This window comes from Cygnus atratus, chromosome 2 (genome assembly GCF_013377495.2).
Source record: "Cygnus atratus isolate AKBS03 ecotype Queensland, Australia chromosome 2, CAtr_DNAZoo_HiC_assembly, whole genome shotgun sequence".
Taxonomy (NCBI): Eukaryota; Metazoa; Chordata; class Aves; order Anseriformes; family Anatidae; genus Cygnus; species Cygnus atratus.
The window spans coordinates 107,093,080-107,112,201 of NC_066363.1; the positions used below are offsets into that span (position 1 = coordinate 107,093,080).

Consider the following 19,122-nt stretch of genomic DNA (forward strand, 5'->3'; position numbering starts at 1 on the left):
ATGGTGACGCCACCACCTCCCTGGGCAACCCGTCCCAATGCCTGACTGCTCTTTCTGAGAAGAAATGTCTCCTAATTTTCAACCTGAACCTCCCCTGGCGCAGCTTGAGGCCATTCCCTCTAGTCCTATTGCTAGTTAACTATGATAAGAGGCTGACCCGCCTTTCAGGTAGTTGTAGAGAGCAATGAGGTCTCCCCTGAGCCTCCTCTTCTCCAGACTAAACAACCCCAGGTCCCTCAGCCACTTCTCACAGGACTTGTGCTCCAAGCCCTTCACCAGCTTCGTAGCCCTTCTCTGGACATGCTCCAGGGCCTCGATGTCCTTCTTGTAGTGAGGGGCCCAAAGCTGAACACAGCACTCGAGGTGCGGCCTCACCAGAGCAGAGTACAGGGGTATGATCACCTCCCTGCTCCTGCTGGCTGCACTATTCCTGATACAAGCCAGGATGCTGTTGGTCTTCTTGGCCACCTGGGCACACTGATGGCTCATGTCTCTGGCACCTCAAACTTGTGTCTTATGATCAGAGGAATCAGAGAATGAGCAAGGAGAGAAGCAAACTCCCTCTGCAGGTGCACTGAGTATAATAATCTAGATACCCCCAAGCCATGTGTTTCTATGTCTCGCCAATGGATCTGAGATTCATAATTTGTGTGAGAACCTCAGCAGAAGTGGTCCTGAGCTTCTGCTGCTAAAACGAAAACTAAGGGTGCTTCTTTATGTTTTATCAGCTCGGTACTCTAAAGGAGCAGGTAGTTGCTGGCACAAGCCCTATGAAGCCCTGCTCTGCTCCAGCTACCACCTTGTTTTATTTGGATCACTGCTGCTGTTAGGTTGGCACAGGAACTAACCACGATTATGCAAGACTTTTCTGACAGTCCTACAGTTTTCTCTCTATAGCACACACTAAAAGCTACAGTCTAATAATAATAGTAGTAATAACAATAAAACCTTTCTAGCACACTTGTAAATGAAACACAGCTTTGATTCTAATACCTATGATAAATCGCTAAAAAATAATTTTGTTTTGTAACAGGGTGTCCGGAACTGACAAAATGCCAGTCTTTGCTGGCTTTGCAAGCACACAGCACAGCCTGCTCCCTCTGTTTCCTTATCTGCTTTGTTTTTGTGAGTCTCATATTCACAGATGATGCAATCTCATTAGCTACACTTTGCATGTGGGCTATTGTTCTGAAATTAGGAAGGACCCTGATCAGACAGAATCTCTGCACAGACTCTCACAAATGGAGGCAGAGGCAGAGGGCCAGAGCGACCAGAAGTGGCACAAGAAACTAACCGAGGCATGGTTTCTTATTCTCCCATGTCAGAGTAAGGCACTTCATTGCAGAAAAACAATGACCAAGAAAAATGACAGAAAGAAAATTTGGAAATTAAAGATGTTTTTGGTCTGCCAGACACTATGGAAAGCACATGGCCAATGTTTTCTACATCAGGGAACTGGAAATGTAGACTTTAAAGAAGCTCACGGAATACTGTAGGTAAGGAAACAAACGGAGAGGAAAAGAAGGAACGGGAGCCAAGATGAGAACAGTTTCATTGCAAAATTAAGTGAGAACATTGACACATGCTACCTGGAGATGGATTATCATGAATCTGGCCACATTCTTTGCAAGGAGGATCAGAAAAGGTATTTCAGCTGAAGAATCTCCCATGGGATTCAGGGGTTAGATAAAAGACTACAGATTAGAAGCTCAAACAAAAATACAATAACTCGGTAGAAGTTACTGCAACACTAATGACTATAACACCTCAGTGCCCTGTGCTGACATCATTCAACAGACACAAACACCTTGTTATAGTTGTTCTTATCTCTATTGCAGAAGTGATTAAGTCTGTGCTATACTGGAGCAAAGAAGTCTTAGGCTAGATTCCCCAAATGATTTCTTCTGTCCCTTTTTCTTTAAGCATTTCTCTGCTGCTGATCCTCCTCGAGTCCAGGATAGATGCAAAGCCACATTAACCTTGTTCCTTGTAGTCCTACTGTTAGCAGTCATCTGCTACTGCTCATTTCAGTATTTCATTAAACCACTTTGAAAACTAACACCTCAATCTAACTAACCTCAAGAAAAAATAAAGGCCTTTGGCAATATAAATTATGATGTGAGTTTTGGTTTTAATATGCAGCTTATATTCTTTACTGTTAACGCTTTTACATTCACACAAAGTGTAATGGCAGGTTTAGGTTTAGAGAGAGTAAGTTTTCATTGTCATTACCCATCTTGTACAATAAATACTAACACTAAAACAGTGAAAAACTCTACTTTCCATTTGGATAAAATGAAAGAATCTGAAGTCAGTGTCTAGCTATCAATGTATATAGAAATGCAATTTCAGAGCTAAAAAGGCATGAATCACACCTTTTTCCTGAGAGAAGATTCTATTTTAGCCTTAAACAAAGTGAATGAAAATGATTCATCTTATACCCTCTTTTAAAGTCTATTTCAACAATGATGGACGATAACAGTAAAATCTCAGTAACTAGAATGACTGCTGTTGACAGAAAGCATGACTGACTTGGGAACCAAATTTTTAGCAAACTACAAACAATGTCAACAGGCTAATTGAGGATTAATTCAACCCAAGATATTTTACAGAGAGAATGATCCACTCTGGTAAACAGGTCACAGTAACTGAACACGACTCAATATGGAACAGCAATACAAATGCACAAATACAGAGGGTAGCTTCTTTAATACACATACCTGTCTCTATCCTCTCCTCCCCTCCAGAATGTACGTATTATATCTCAGCTTTCTGTATAATAAAGATAGGCTTTCAGGCTTATCCTACAAAGAGTATATGGAATCTACAATTTCTTAAAAAATTCTCAGCATTCAATTCAAATCCCTGTGTATTAGTTTAGAAAAGGGAGACAAACCTTTTATTAAACCAAGACATCTCTAGACTACATAAGCGTTTATTTTTCCTACAGTCATATTGGTCTCCATACTAAATGTCTTTTAACTTCCAAAAAAAAAAGCGGTGTAAACTGAAAATGAAACTGCCCCTTTAAGGACAGAAAAGTCTCCAAACCCTTAGCTCATCTGCAAATTTACTGCTTGACACTGAGGGAACAAGGACAGTAACTGAATGTGATTGTGTGACCAGCATAGCAATTAATCACTTCTGATACTTCACCTCACTCTCTCTTTAGTACTCATTTATTTTGAAAAATCCACATTTGCAGCACATTACAGGTTATGGTTTCTCACTCAACACCTCTGTGCTAATGTGGTTTTGAGAACTCTGGGTAACTTTAGAAGTGACTATGGGTTTCCTACTTGTAGGTGCTAGAACAGTAACTTGGAGTGAGCATCTAAATATGCCCACAAAAGGGCAACTGAAGCAGAGCTATTCCTCTGTGTGTATACCTTTGCTAATCTGATCTCTGGCACAGCTCAAGAAAGCTATTTCATGTAGTCAGATCATTGTCCTGAGGGGCTCACAAAACTTTAGAAAGAGCTAATAAAAAAAAAAGGATTTACTTACTGGTGGTCTGAGTGTTAAGGATTATTTATAAATTTTGCTATGGAGAAATGTGAACATAAGCCTTGGCTATACAGCAATACAATCACATTCAAAAGGATCAGAAGGAACAAGGAATCAGTGTAAGAAATAATGACTTCAGACATATTTTTAAAAATAATGTGGTGTATTTTAATTAAAAATACAATTTTAATTCTGAGATTGCTGAGTATCTCTGCATGAAAGCTAGATATTTTACCCCCATACTCAAAGCATATGGCACATAGCCCACTAATGTATTTTTCAGCCATGCCGATTTAGTAAAACTCTCTCCTTGCTATTTTGGGCGCTGCATATTGGCATTATAGACTTCACCAGATGCAACAAAACTCATGGGACATCCCCAAATGATTTAAGTCTAGCCTACAAGACAATTACAGAAATCCACATTTATTTTGGGTTACACGATTCTATGATACAAGTCTATGTAACTATGCATATTTAAAGATCCAGAAGAGATCATAGGCTTCGTCTAACAGATCAAACACATCAGGCACTTCAAACACATTCACATTTTTCTGTTCAGAGCTCTCCTCTACCTGGAAATTGTGAATGGATGAACTTATTTTAGTTCCAGAGGCAGCTGCAGTTGGGAATACCAAATTGTTTGTAACATCTCTCAGTATTTTCAAACTCATATGTAAATTTTAAATGCTATGACCACATCTTTCCTGGAATTATCCAGAAATCACTGCTAAGAATTTAAACAACAGTGATTTTCTGAAAATGTTATGACTGATTATTAGGGTCATTTTGCCAATCTGCTAATCTTTTGCCATAGGTGCTAGGACGATTGCATTGTCCCTAGTCAGACTGGGGAAATGAACCACAAATTAAGTCTCTGTACAGAGATCCAGAAGCCAGCACTGGAAATCTGTTGGCAAACCAAGAGACACAGAAATAACTGAGAACACTTTTCCAGACTCGTGAGCTCAAGTCAGATATCAACTGCACCCCAAACTATCAAATTCTCATGTAAAGGAGGGTATGTTTTTATTTTTGTTCATATGAAAAAGCTCTATGTTTGTAGAATTAATTTTCTTGCAGGAAAAGTTCTGTCCTCTCTGAGTCACGTTAAAAGTATTAGGCAGTAGGAGCTGTTGTTCTATGCAGTCCATTTTAATAATATTTCAATGTTTTAAGCTTCTGATTGAGATTTCTATACAGGAGATGTACCCATGATGCATCCCTGTGCTAAGTCACCTAACTAGATGATTAGTGCTGGGTGAGACAACATCAGCTAGATTTGATGCTATTAAGATCCCAACATGATTAATATTTTCTAGGAATACTTGGTAATAATTGTCTCCTATTTCCCTGCTTTAGCACAGGTTGAAATGACTTGTAATAAGGCATAAAAATAGAATAACATTATGCACCTAACTGCTGTGTAGCACCATTGTTGCGTAAGTAGCTAATTTCACTAATAACCATACCATACCATTTTGATATCAAATTCAAACTGAGGGACAACATCAAAAACTACCTTCAAAACTTTCCATTCTAATTGGGCATACATCCTACTCATAGCAAGGTAATGAAGCCTTTTCTCAAAAGCAAGATGAACAGTTACAATCTGTAATATCTGACCCGGAATTTGGGGTAAGTTGAATTCCCCAAACTGCCCATCAGAGGCCAGTGTCTTCAGTAAATTCAGAGAGAAGAAACACTCTGTTTGCCTTCATGCTTGAGTTTGCATGAATTTAGTTATATTAGCTCCTGACTAATAATGATTAATGATCTCCAAAGCAGACAGAGCTTCTATCTAAATCTTTGTCTAAATGAAAATCTCAAATATAAAAGATAATGATCACTGATCAGCATGGCGCTGCTTATTTTCACCTCACCAAGAGGCTTGTCTAGTTCATTAACCATGAATACACAACAAACTACCAATGTATTCTTCCTTCTCTGGCCAATGTTGCTGGGGTTTTGCCCATCCAAAAAGGTGTTGGGAGAAAGTAGAGTCATGGCAATGCTGGCTGCCACACTGTGAACACCAGTCATTACAAGTGTCACTAATGACATCGACCCCATTCTTCTTTTTCCCCACCTGGAATTTATGAGGAAGTCAAAAGACCTGCTGCAGAGTTAATGAGCGCTGTGAAACTTGCTCTAATCTTAAGAACAAAAGAATTCATAAAGAACTAACTACGGCCAGACAAAAAACAAAATCTGCTTCCTGACTGAGGTGAAAGCTAAAAAATGCACCAGTGAGCAGGAAAGCAAAAGTGGGAGGAAAGGCACAGGCAGAGGCACTTAAACCCATTAACAAGAAGTATAATTCTTAATAGCAGTACTCAGCTTCTTTTTTGTAATGTCTCTTGACTGGCTAACTAGTAAACACAAGATAAAATGGAAATAATTCTCTGCCAAATATGCACAGCTGTAGGTCCACCTCTGATGATTCATCAGCAGCACTAAGCATCTGCCAAGTTTTTCTTTTTTAATTTTAATTTAGGATGGATCTTGAAGTGGCAGAGATTGCAGTCTACTAGGCAAAAGGAGCCCACAGCACATAAGGAAAGCAGCATACAAGACAATAGTAACTATTTCAGTGCATAGATGTTCGGTTGGATGTCACAGCTTGCATTTACAATGACTAATCAGTAAATTTGAATATGATACTCAGTATAGAAGTGGCAAATTAGCAATAGCAGAGCACTTCAAATGATGTTTCTCAAAATATAGATCATTTTATAATCCATACCAACTTCCTCAGCTAAAAATAAAATTGGAATGAATTCTGCATTCATCTAAGATCTCCACCAATTTCAGTGAAATTGCATGCTGCATAAACAGGTGTAGAATTTGATCCAGAATGTTTCCTCATATGGTGGGCTGATCTTGTCTGCTCCTTTCCGGGCTCTTACTTTCCTTCTTTCTCCAGACAACCAGCAAAACAACATACAGTCAAGATCACACAATTTCTTTTAAAAGAGTCAATGTACCCAAGCCACAAAGTTACTACATTTGGATCACACCAACAAAAACACAAGTCTTTTTTTGAAGACACTGTAAGATTATCCCGAATAAAAAGAAACCCTATTCCGTCCACTATTAATAGCCTCTATGATTGAAAACTGTGGACAAAACCTGTTTCTAAAGCTTACAGAAACATTTCAATTCACACATTTTCCATTGTCAGTGAAAAAAAAGAAAAAAAATGCTATACTCCAATATCTTTGAATAATGAAACAGTGCTTCATTTAATGTTTCATTTGTTTCAATTTTTGTTTTTGACTTAGCCTTGAGACATGAATCATATTAAAATATTAATTTAAATACGTTTACTTGTTATGGCAACAATATACTCCATGACTTACTATATTATACTAGTTTTACATTTTAAAAACAACAGTTAAATGGTCCCAACTGAAAGTTTTCTTGAAGGCCTATTTCATGGAAAATATGGTCTTGTCATCTCAGGAACAGAAACAAATTTTGAAATACTGCATCTATGGAAGAGAGAATTTTTTCTGACCTTCACATTAATACAGTGCTTTAATGAACAGTTTAAAAAAATTGCACTATATGTAGAGTGTCAAATAATGTAATATGAAATATGAATTACAAAGCAAATGAGCGGTTTCAGTATATTCAGAAGTCTTAGGCAATTTGAGCTAAGAGGTTTAAATTTTAGTTGCTTTAATTCATTTGAAGTATGGTTCTGCTTCCTAAGTTTTCAACTTAGAAAACATATACTAATTTTTCCATAAGTTCCATAAATGAATGTTTCAAGCTTTTTCAACATACTCATTGAAAAAATGTTTATTTAAAAAGTATGAAGAGCTACTAAAAAAGGAACAAGAGAAACTTAGTATTATGTTTGAACAAAAACATAACTGAGATTTTTTCTTTTCAAGAGCATTCAACTACCAAATGTACATGAAAACTAATAGTATAGTATGTCTCATGCAAGTAACACACCATCTTCAGTAACTATATGAAAATATCTTCAAGTTTCCTATGAATTTTAAAGTTGAGCTCTTTAAAGAAGACACATATCTGTTAGATCATTGATTTCTACTGGTGGCCAACAAGATTAAACAATCTTAAATGCATCTCACTTTGCAATTAAGCAAGATCTCTAATATTTTGCTAAACCAAAAACTACCATGTATTCCGTGTACCTGGAAAGTGAGAAAAGGTGAATAACCTCTGAAAGGTATTTGCTAAATTCACAGAAGAACCCTTCTCATTCATCACCTGCTGACAGCAGAGAATGAAGCAAAGACTTTGGGTAAATAAAAAATCAAATAATGGTATTACTCAGGACTGTATCAACATGATAGTTTACTAGTGAAAGTTATGGTTCATCATGCCCTCATTTTTTATCTCTCTCTCCTTTTAAATCCACCCCAGTAATGGCAATGCATGATGTTTTTGCATGATCATTATTCATGAAAAAGTAGTATTAAGTACATAGCAAGAAATGGAAATGCTTGTACATCTCTAACCAATGGTATATTTTCATCAGGACAAATAAGAAAGAAACCACTACATAAATTCTAAAAATTGTTACTTAGGCATGAAAATTTCTCTTAGACATGGTAGTGATATTTATACCTACTACTTTTTAATTAAGAAAATTCATTATGTAACTATATTCAAAGGACTCTAATGCACAGTATGAGGCATAGAAACGTCTGTAAAACTAAGTATTTCTTTACATTATTGACCATGCTGTTTTTATCTTTTTATCTTGGTAAAATTTTTTAAAGGTTTGGTTTTCATAAAGGAACTTGCAATATTAGCATTCACTAATTGTGCATGGAACGACATGGCAGAAAGTGTGTCTCTGATGTCAAAGAAGTTACTTACAGGTAGTAAGTGTAGGAGTGATAGCTTCTTCTGCCATGATGGTGGAAGGATTAGGCAGTGGTGGAAAAGATGAAATGGAAGGAAAGAAAAGCCAAATATTAATGTATGAAAAATCAAGATGAAACTGAGACCAGAACTGATGACACAAATGGAAGGTAGCAAGAATGCATATCTGGGCATATCATGCAACATGTCTGGAACAGACAGATGAAATATCCATCTCTATAAAACTTTAAACAATACAATATATAATACGTCTCCAACTGTTGAATCAAATCACTTTAAAGCACATCCACTATCTAAGTAATGTTAGATATTTTATGTATATTTTCCCCTGCATATAATACATATACAAACACTCCCAACTGAAGAGATAAAACACCTTCAGTTTATATTTCAACTAGATTAGGAATAAGTATAAGGAATTTATTTCTACGTGTTAGAAATTCAACCATAAGGAATTACAGAGTATACATTATTTAGCTTCTTTTCCTGTCACAAGACTACAGAATTTTTGGATATCCCTTTACTTCTGAAAGAAATCAGTTGACACTGACACTAGAACTTGCTTCCACAAGGGAAAATCAATGACAACAAGGAAATAAATTTCAGCTTTTTAAATAACTATTTAAATTCTGAAGAAAAAATTACTTCCTGGTGCTTTCCGTCTACAGCTATATCCGTAATTGTTATTACAACTGCCTTTAAATTACTTCACATTGAGTGAAAACTTCCCATGTTATAACACAAGCAGAACAGCTATCCTTAATGGTTAAAATGATTTTGGTGGTATTTCCGTATGTGGCAGAGGAAAACATAAGAACTGATCGTGTGTCCCTGTTACTTCTGCCTATGTGAATGTTACAAAGAAGAAGCTGAAGACCTAGCACCACGATCCTGGGAAAATACGGACCCAGCCTGTCTTTCCTGCATCACCTCTTACACAGCCAAACCCTCCACCCAGATACAGACTGCATGAGCACACAGTGCATCAGCACTCCAGCTATGCTTTTCTGCTTTACATCTCTCCCTCCGTTTTAAGTCTCCTGCAAGTAGGACTACAACTCTCCAAAAGGGCTAAGTTCCAACCTAAATGAATTCCATATATTGAATTAAAAAGAGGCTTGAGATCTTAAAACATTTCAGAGCATAGTGTCAAGTAGCATTCACATGTTGGTAAGATAAAAGACTGAAAGGAACCATGTAGGCATTTTTAATTTTTAAGCATATACATACCGCCCTTTGACTACAGAGGAAACATGTAAACAGGCCTTGCAAAGGACTATAACTAATGTTAACTTGCCTCTAGCTACATGCTTCAGGCAACCCTTTGAAAACTAGGCTTTCATCAAACTTTCTCTCTCATCTTCTTTGTGTGAAGATGCCGTTAGAGATGTTTCCCAGTTTTCATTCCCATTTTTCTGATGAAACAGTATTGTTCAAACACGAGAGGCTAGATATTGAATATTTAATCACGTGGCAATCTGCAAAAATGTACAGCTGTTAAAACTGGGTTTTGAAAGATGTCTAACAACAGAGTAAGAGGAAAGCTGCAGAAACAGTTGTACACTTCTTCCACCAGCACATATTTCCTTGCCTTCAGTAGGGAATACAGAATCAGATCCTACCAAAGCAGTTCAACCTATCTGCTCTATTAGCAAAGGGTTGTTTTCATATCTTGTTCAGACATAATTATATCCCCCCTGCCCTTCTTTTCAGAATTACTCATTCTCTCACTCATTTAGAAGCTCATGACACTGCCAACCCTATTTCTTGCCATATGTTGTCATTGCGGAGATTTAATGTAATTAGTACAAATGTTCTCATACTTCTAGAAGATGTATAATAATTTGAGGAACAACAATAAATACAATTAATCAGAGAAGCACTGCTGGTACTTAAATGCAGAATTCTGCCAAATACATTATAGAGATGAATTCTGTGTGAGAAAACTACTAAAAATCCAGGAGCTTTAATTTGTGTGAAAATGTCCCATTAACAATTTGTGTAAGATGAACAAAATTAAAAGTCTCAAGCTCCAGTTATTTTTAGAATACTACAGTTGTGAGATTTTCCATATGGAAGTCCTTGAAAGTCATGGTTTTTGAGTCTCAAGAATACCAGACACTGAAAAAGCAACAACAACAACAACAGAAAAACAACAGCTAAAGGGACTTACATTTCAAACCTGCATGTAAGAAAGTTTTAGACTTGCAAGTTCTCAGGCCACATGAAAAAAACACCATTCCTAATTGAACAAATGTAGCATTTTAAAGAAATAAGGACAAGTTCCATTTTACTTCCTACTTATAGTATACAGACTTTCTCTATATATATGTATGAAAAGTGTGGAAAAGTCTCTTTCTGTAGAAGAGTATGACCCAAATAATTTGGCCAACCTTGGCCAAATTTTCTTCTGTACAACCATGCATAGCTTTTCAGTCACTTTCCATTAGAGAGGTTATTTTATGTCAATAAACCGTTTCTGTGTATAGTGAAAATATAAAGCACTTTTATATCCTTTGGGACCAAAGACATACATAAATTTCATAAATATTACTTGTAGAATAAGGCCTCTCTATAAAATGTTATCAAAAGCAATGCAGCTGGCCACAGGAGGATTGTCCCACTAGATGGGAAAACTTCTGGAACTGTGTAATTACCACAGTGATTTCTTTCATTGTCTCTCTTTTGTAGCTGGCCTAGAGGGGAAAGCAGGAGGGCACTGGGAGAAAACTGGAATTGTCCTTCAGCCCTATTATCTCCAATTTCCATCCTAACTACTTGAAATTGTTGGCAAAGGTGTATAACTGAACAGCCTGATTTACTACCAGGGAATTGGACCAATGCATTCCCAGCCCAGCTCCACCGAGTACAAAAGCATTCCTTATCCACTGCCAAGAACCAGGGGCTCTGCATTAAACAGATGCCACAATTACATACATTAGAAACTACTGGAAGGTTCAGGCATAGAGACAGCTGAAAGCAGAAACTAAAGATAGGCACAAAAAAGCCACCCTTTTTATGGAGAAATGCAATGATCAGACCAACTTCGTTCTACAACTGAAGCAGAAACCAATGTAATCAAATTTTAATAATCACTTGCTTGCTGCACTCCCACTGCAGCAGCAAGCAGGTAGCCCAGAAAGAACCTGCTACGCCAAAGACATATATTCTTTTAAGCAAACATCGGACCAATACATCTATTTTTTCAACTTGTGAATACTTTTCTTTTAACCTTAGCTGAAATTGAATATAAAAGAAAAACTATAAAAAAGAGAATAGAATAAAAACCTAAGATTCTGATTTTTTGAACTCCTGATTTAATTGCTATTGATTTTCCAAAGGCTTTAGGAACAGCTCTCTCATTTCCACTGCTCTACTTTATGTTGACCAAAAGGTGAACTTGCTGCATTTTTTATTTTTTATTTTTTTATTTCTTATAAAGTCCCATGCAGGTGTATCAAAGACTGGCAGAGATCAAGGGCCTTGCCTGAGATTTTATATTCAGGATCAGATACAAAATCCCTGTTATTGTGAAGTAACATTCTGGAAACACGTGTACTAGTTTCCACTGACTTTATGTTAACTCTTATATGAGAGATTCAGAGCACAGCTGAGGAGAGGAAAGCTTCCCGGCTTTACTCTGACTTCACAGAGAAGAATAATCTCATTCATATGACCATAAGGGTATCAGGAATAGCTTGCAGGTTGTTAGTTTACATTACATGACATCTTTATGCAGGAATGTGGTTGAATGAATAAAGGAAAAATAGAACAAAACAGATAAAGAGCACTGAACAACTAAGTAGGGAGAAAAACAGTAAAGTACTAACATTCTTAACCTGATCCAAGTGATGGGCACACAAATCTGGTTTACTTTAGTCAAAAGTGTAATTGTCCACACAGGAAATATGTTAGTGACCGTGCTATTTCTACCCTCACCACTGACTCTACACAGTACTCTGAGCAGTTAGGCTCCCTAAACTCTCTGTGTCCCAGTTTACAATGTAACTACCCCAGAAGACCATTATATAGTGAAAATAATAATGGTGACTAATGACTAGTGCTGTTTGTAGAACTTCTGCACCTACAACTTAGACAGTGACCATATCCAAAGCATATCTGTGCTGCACTGGAAACTTTGGTTTGAGTGTTGGTCTGGTCTTTTTGCTACTGAATTAATGCCAAATGGGTTGATCCATGAAAACCTGTGGTGCTTGGCATGGACCAAGCAAGGAATGGTTGCTAGCTCAACTGAGGTAGCTGTTAAAGGAGTATGTTGGACAAAGACATGGTTATCAAGTACAAGGACACTGCTTTCCAAATCTCTTGACAATGGAAAGAATGTTTTGCAATTAAGTTTATTAAGTACTTGGAGCCCCAGAGACAGAGTAAATCTAATCTACTGGTGAGATCAAGTCTACAAAGACCCAGTGCAGTGAAAGAATGAAGTAGCAGACAGTATATGCCTTGGGATACGCCTTGGGTTAGTCAAATGTGAAATTACTGTAGTAAACTGCAACCATGGCAAGTTTCAGAGCACGTAGATTCAACATGGTAAAACCTAGCATTGTAGCCCAAAGAGTCTGCATGTAACAGCACAGTGAGGAAAGTGGTTCTTAGGGAAAAGTTACACTGAATTACAAGGTGCTATTTTACTTTTTGATCAGTTCTTTACTCCAGTAAAATTCCTTATAAAGTAAATGAAATAAAATGATGAAGTGCAGTAGTCAAATGATATGCTACCTTGATAAGATTGTTTCACAAAGTAGTACCTAAAGCATCATAAAACTGCAAAAACACTACAGTTACACTAAGCTCGCAGCATGATTTACACATTTTCTTCAAATGCATAATGTATACACAGTAACTGAACCAAGGTGAAACCATAGGGGCTGGGCTCTCAGCAGCATAGTGAATTAATGCACCAATAACAATCTATTGAATAATCGGTTCATCTTTTGCTTAAGTCGCGAGTGTAATTGCATTCAAGACCTTCTATGCTACAGCATCTGCTTTAGAGGCCTGGAATACAATATTCCTATCTCCTGATACTCTCATTAAAGCCTAGTCACATCCTGTTACACAGATGAACCATTCTTACTTTTTAGTATTCACCTCAACTCATTTTATAGTTTTTGTTCAAGGCTGTAGCATGATTGTGGGACATATTTAAGTTATTGGTATCATTCTTTCTGCAGTGCACAATGAAATTGTGCATATTTGGTAAGAGAGCTCTTAGATTTGGACTTTCAATAGTTTCATCTCTGTCACCAGCAGATTTATTCCAAACCCCAAAGAAGTTCACATAATGAACTTTTTTCCTAACAACAGAACTACTATGAATAATAATTACTGCACTGTGGTAGACAGAAGAAATCAAGTATCCTTCTGCATTAACATCCAAACACTGAGGATTTGAGCATTCCTGCCTCTAACAATTAGATTATCGAAGAGCTTTTCCCTAGTGAATAAAGCAAGAGCCAGTATAGCATCCATTCAGCCAGAGAGCCTGACATCCTATTCAGAATGAAACTATCTGGATCATTTTGCAATGCTCTCATTTCAAGATTAAAAAGAACTTGTGTCTTGTGGGTGAATATATTCTACCTTCAGTGCAGACGCTTAAGGAGAGGCGCAAAAGGGGAAGAGAGAGAGTGGTGAATGCTGGTCAGGAATTATGTGAAGAAGGACTGGCCAGACAGTGTGAGAAGCCTTCCTCACTGCATGCCAAGTGCTGTCTCTGGCCCTAGGGAGGACTTTGGGAGTTCAGCTGTTAAAATGGAAGGTATGAATGATGCAAGATATCAGAAGTGGGAAGAAAAAAAAGTACTGAAAAATCAGAACAGGTTTTAACTGCTACACTGTACTTTACTGAGATTTGGTTACTGGCTCTATTTCATTGCCCCAGCGAGACTTACCCTGGGGCTTAAGTCTCAGTCTCTTCCATATGGCAACTTTTGACTGCTTTTCCTACCTCTTGTTGTGACCTAGCCTTCTGCCCTGACCACAGATCACCTTTCCCTGCATAGCACCCTTCCAACCTCGTGGCCCTGCTTCTGTCTTCAAGGGAAGTGAAAAGCAGCTACTTCTGTTGCTTGCCCTGAGGCACTGCCGGGCAGCTGCCTTCTTCACTGCGCACCTCCTGTGTTCACATTCTGGAAGAATTTCAGGCAGCTAAGCGGTTTGGTCTATCTCAGACCTGCCAAACTAGTTAACATACAATTAAATCACCGAGTGCTGGGATGAGCAGAATCAGGCCAAGACTGCTCACAAAGGAAGAGAAGGGAATAATACAGGGTGAATAGCAAGGAGGAGAGGGGATATGGGACAGTAAGATGACTGACAGATATGGAAGGAGAATTAGTGACTCAGGCCCTCTGCACAGCTCACACACGTCCTCAGTCCCACCTCTATAGCTGCAAATCTCATGTACCTCCAATTACAACCTAAAATCTTGACACTATTGATGAATTTCCCCCAATCTTGACTTAGCTTCTATCATCACAAGTATTTTTTTTTTTACCTGTACCTCCTCCCTAGCAACAAGATATTTTATCCTTTTTTTTTTTCCTTTTACAGTGTTGCAAAAGGCAACCAGATTTAAAAGCCTTACATTTCTAATGCTGCAGCAGTTTTCAAATGATTTTCAAAGCAAAACAACCTCAGTGTGTGTGTGTGTTGAACCAGCATTTGGAAACATTCAGCACCATCATAACATTTTCATTTGTTTTCAGCGAATGAAGTTTATGCAGAACAATACAGACCCTATTCTTAGCACAAATTACCTTAGCTCTAGCTCCTGACTAAGGCTTTCTTTTACAGTCAAGAAAGAAACTATATCTAACTTTCAGCTGATCTGTTGGATAGAGTGGAGACACACCCTTTCAGGATAGAGATGCTGTTCTATTATTAGAGTCCATCATGCAGTACTAATGCATAAAGTGCGAGAATCATTAACCTTCAGTTGTTTTTCTTTTATAACAAAGCCACAAACATTAATTCATAGAAAATGTTGTGGGATGAAACAGATATGGTGGTTTTATAAAATCTCAATGAAGCTTGGAGGGGTGGGAGGGAGCAGTACTTCCTGAACTGTGACAAAGGGCACTAAGGTGGCTGGGTACTTTTGCCAACATCAAACTGAGAACCGCTGCAGGAGATGCTGTGACATGAACATGTACATAGAAAACATCTACTAATCGCTCACCTTTTCTTCATTACCAGCACAACCCCCAGAAATATAATGACGAACAGCAAGATGCCTGCAATGACTCCAGCAATTTTAACAGTGTGGTCGGTCTGCTTCTCAGGTTCTGGGTCCGGTTTTCGAGTGGCAGCCCCTATGGAATCAGTGAAGGAGGGAGGAGAGAGAAAAAGAATAAGGATGTTATTCTTTCAGTTCTAATATATTTAACCTACCAATGTCATTAATCTTACCCAGGGCCAACAGATACCAATGTGTGCGTGATCTTTCTAGAAAAAAATCTTGCCTTCATATGCATTGACAGGAATATAATTCTTCATATTATTTCATGACATTTTCCTAGACCATATCACAGGTGGGATACCACAGCCAGGCCTGACCCTTTTATAAGAGCCTCTTCACAGATCCACAAATTTCTGTATTTATATTATCTCTTCTGCCTCCCTTTTCTTTCTGTCATTTAGAGACTTACTCACAACACAATAACTATCCTAAGCCTTTAACCAAATTTGATTTGCTGGAACATTTTGCTCAATTATTTTTCATAAATGAAGCTGTAATTCCATAACATATTAGCTTAAACACCTGGAAAAGTGAGATAAGCTCATTTACCATGCATTTTACCCGCAATTGTTTTTTACACAATAGACTTTTTTTTTTTGCCTTTGGAAATCTAAATCTAGGTCACATCTGGTAGGCAAAAAGACTCCTTCTAAGCAATTTATTCACAAAGTGGGAAGCAGCTGATGATCACACCACTGGCACCCACATTTAATATCTGTTTAAATGAGATAACCAGTGCCTTACAGCAGCTACTGTCTTAGCTCTTCCAGCTTCTCCATTAAAAAAAAATAACATCATTTGTACTGTTTACTGTATAATGTGATGGAACGTCAAATCCATGTCTGATGAAATATCCATTCCCTCTACTAAGTGAGTTCAGGATGAAAAATGTTAAGGAAGCAACATTCAATTCACTAAACTGAATTTATTTTTTTTATGGACTTCCATTTTTTTTTAATCAAAATGTGACAGTATTCATCATTTGAGGCACCATGCCATAAAATGGACACAGGGATTTATGTATCACTATCCTGCTATAGCTTTTTTTGGAAAAGGGAAAGAGGAGTAAAGACTAGCTGAAGTCTGTTATTTTAAGACCACATTCTTATCTCACTGTCTGGGTTCCTCAGAGGTTTGGAAAGCACAAAGTGTATTTTACTTTCTTCTTCATTTCCTTTTTTTTTTTTTTTTTGGGGGGGTGGGTGAAGAATGCAAATTGGTGATCAATTTACATGCAGACGCATTTTCTGAAAAGTGAAAAGTACAATGAAAAAATTTCCGATGTTTCTTCTAATACATAATAGGATATTCTAAGATTCTGATTGCCCACAGTTACTCTTTTGGTCTACATCTTCAAAACTCCTTACCACTAGCAATGACAGGAAAATCTGGCAATTTGCATCGGTGCCAGGAAATATCCAAACCCTTAATCAAAATATATTTAGAGCTAACTTCATATACTAAGTTCTTTGGAAAACTCTGATCATGGCACTTTGTGTGATCACCAGAGCAGGTGATCTGCTATCCGTCTTGGTGCCCAGTGCCACCAGAGCATTACTTCCATAGCAATACACTGCAATGCTGCATTAGTACAATTCTTACTCCATATGAGTAATGGTAAAAGAACCTGGGTCTGTATTTTCTTCAGTGCGTATGTATGCAATTCTATTATAAACAGTTCTATTTTTATTTTCCTTGTGTCGTACATAAACGATTTTGTTAAACTGTATTGCTGTAATTGCACAGCATTCAGAAGTGGGTCAGATATTTAGAAGACATCTAGTGTCTCTTCGTGCAAAAGGCAGCTGTTGAATTGGACTTGGCAAACAGGAAGCAGTGAATCAAACGGTATGATGCAAACAGTAAGAAACGAGATTGACTTTGCAGTCCTCTTTTAAATTGAAGACCCAAGCAAAGAAGAATGCGGACAACAAGAAGCAGTATCTTTTCAGATATAACTTCTAAGACTGGTTCCTTCATACCATCTCTTCATCATTACCTCCTTCAGGCTACCTCACCCTACTGGAACACTTAACGTTAATGCCTTCTTAAAATCTTCTGTATGGTTTCTTTCCTTCCATTATGGCTTTCAGTGTGAGTTTTGGCATGCTCAACATTAAAAAGAAGTGAAGGCAGCCTTGCTCCATTTTAACCTACAACTCTCAACTACCTTATGCATTTTATCTCAATGTCCTGTCTCTCTTTGAGAGCAGAAGGTCCTCACTTCATCAGAATTTGCTAGAGCCACAAAGAGGAGACAATATCAAAGTCATATTCAGAACACATATGTTTTCTGATTATCACGGAGCACAACTTTCATGAAATGCCATTACCCTCTGGTTAATGCATTACAAGCTAGGGAATCCACCCCTACTGCAAACTCTCAAAACAAAACCTACACAAACAGAAATATAAAGCCTAACACCAGGAGTCTGAAACTCCCATATTGCATTATATAGTGATTACCCAGCTGAGGGATCATCATAAATTGTCTAAGAAAAGTGCACATAATGCCACCCTGAGGACAAAGTTGAACAGTTTCCCACCCTGATGGACTCAGCCTGACTCATACAAGAGATTGTCTTAAAGTGGAAGGATGACGTATGACCCACCTTTTAAAAACTCCTATCATTAAATATTACAATAAAATTAAATTCGCATTAACTGAATTCTCATTTGATCTCATTCAGCATCTCAATGATTCCCTAAAAGAATGTTGCTCCTGTCTTAGCGCCAGTGGGTTCCACAATCCACTTGGGTAAAAAAACCAGATTGGTACTGCCTTTTGATTTGGTTTGGTTTTGCCCTGATGAAATTCGACTAACCCACACCACCTAGCATTGTACTCAAGAGCTGTTGCCCCAACACTGATTCTTCCAGGTATTTAATAGACATACTGTAGACCGTGCAATGTTAAACCCTTAAGTACATTAGCTATGATAAAAGCTGGCAGTTTACTTTTCTTTGGTTCCTGTCTGATAGGTAGTTTTTGATCCAAAGTAAAACCTTGTCTCTCACCTCAGTTACTTAACTGACTTTTAACCTGTAGCCACACAAGCAATTGCATTGGCACTATGGAGAGAAAGGCAAACTGTGTAAGGGGATCCAAGCAGCTAGGAGCAGTAGTTCTGAAATTCCTTTTGCCACTTGATAAACTGCAATGGCAATTCATGCTTTTAGTTTTGTTTGTAAGGTTTCAAGAGAGATTTGGAAAATGACTGTTGCAAGTTTAAAAAATTGTTGTGTTTTTTTCTTTACTGTACTAACAGTCTAAAAAAAGCTTAGTGAAATGTAATCTTTCTTTACAGCATTAGCATTAACTGTACTCTGTTGTACCATGATATTATAGTCTTGGCATTTTATTCTATTTATTATTGTTGTTTCAACCAATTTATCTGATATAGCCATTTTTAAATTCCTTGATCACACTACAGCATTTAACATACATAGCTACAAGACCGATGGACTCCTGCATCTCCAGC

The 19,122-nt window shown here is 37.6% G+C and overlaps 1 protein-coding gene across 5 annotated transcripts in view; it reads right to left on the minus strand.

The window, feature by feature from the left end:
- PTPRM (protein tyrosine phosphatase receptor type M) overlaps window positions 1-19,122 on the minus strand; it is a 476,211-nt gene that overhangs the window by 143,322 nt on the left and 313,767 nt on the right. For 3 of the 5 annotated variants that reach the window (XM_035564160.2, XM_035564159.2, XM_035564158.2), the window contains exon 14: window positions 15,581-15,713. In XM_035564160.2, the coding sequence (XP_035420053.1) occupies window positions 15,581-15,713 (133 nt within the window). Of the gene's footprint in view, window positions 1-8,367; window positions 8,398-15,580; window positions 15,714-19,122 lie in introns of all 5 variants that reach the window. The other 2 variants (XM_050708960.1, XM_035564162.2) reach the window with 1 other exon arrangement.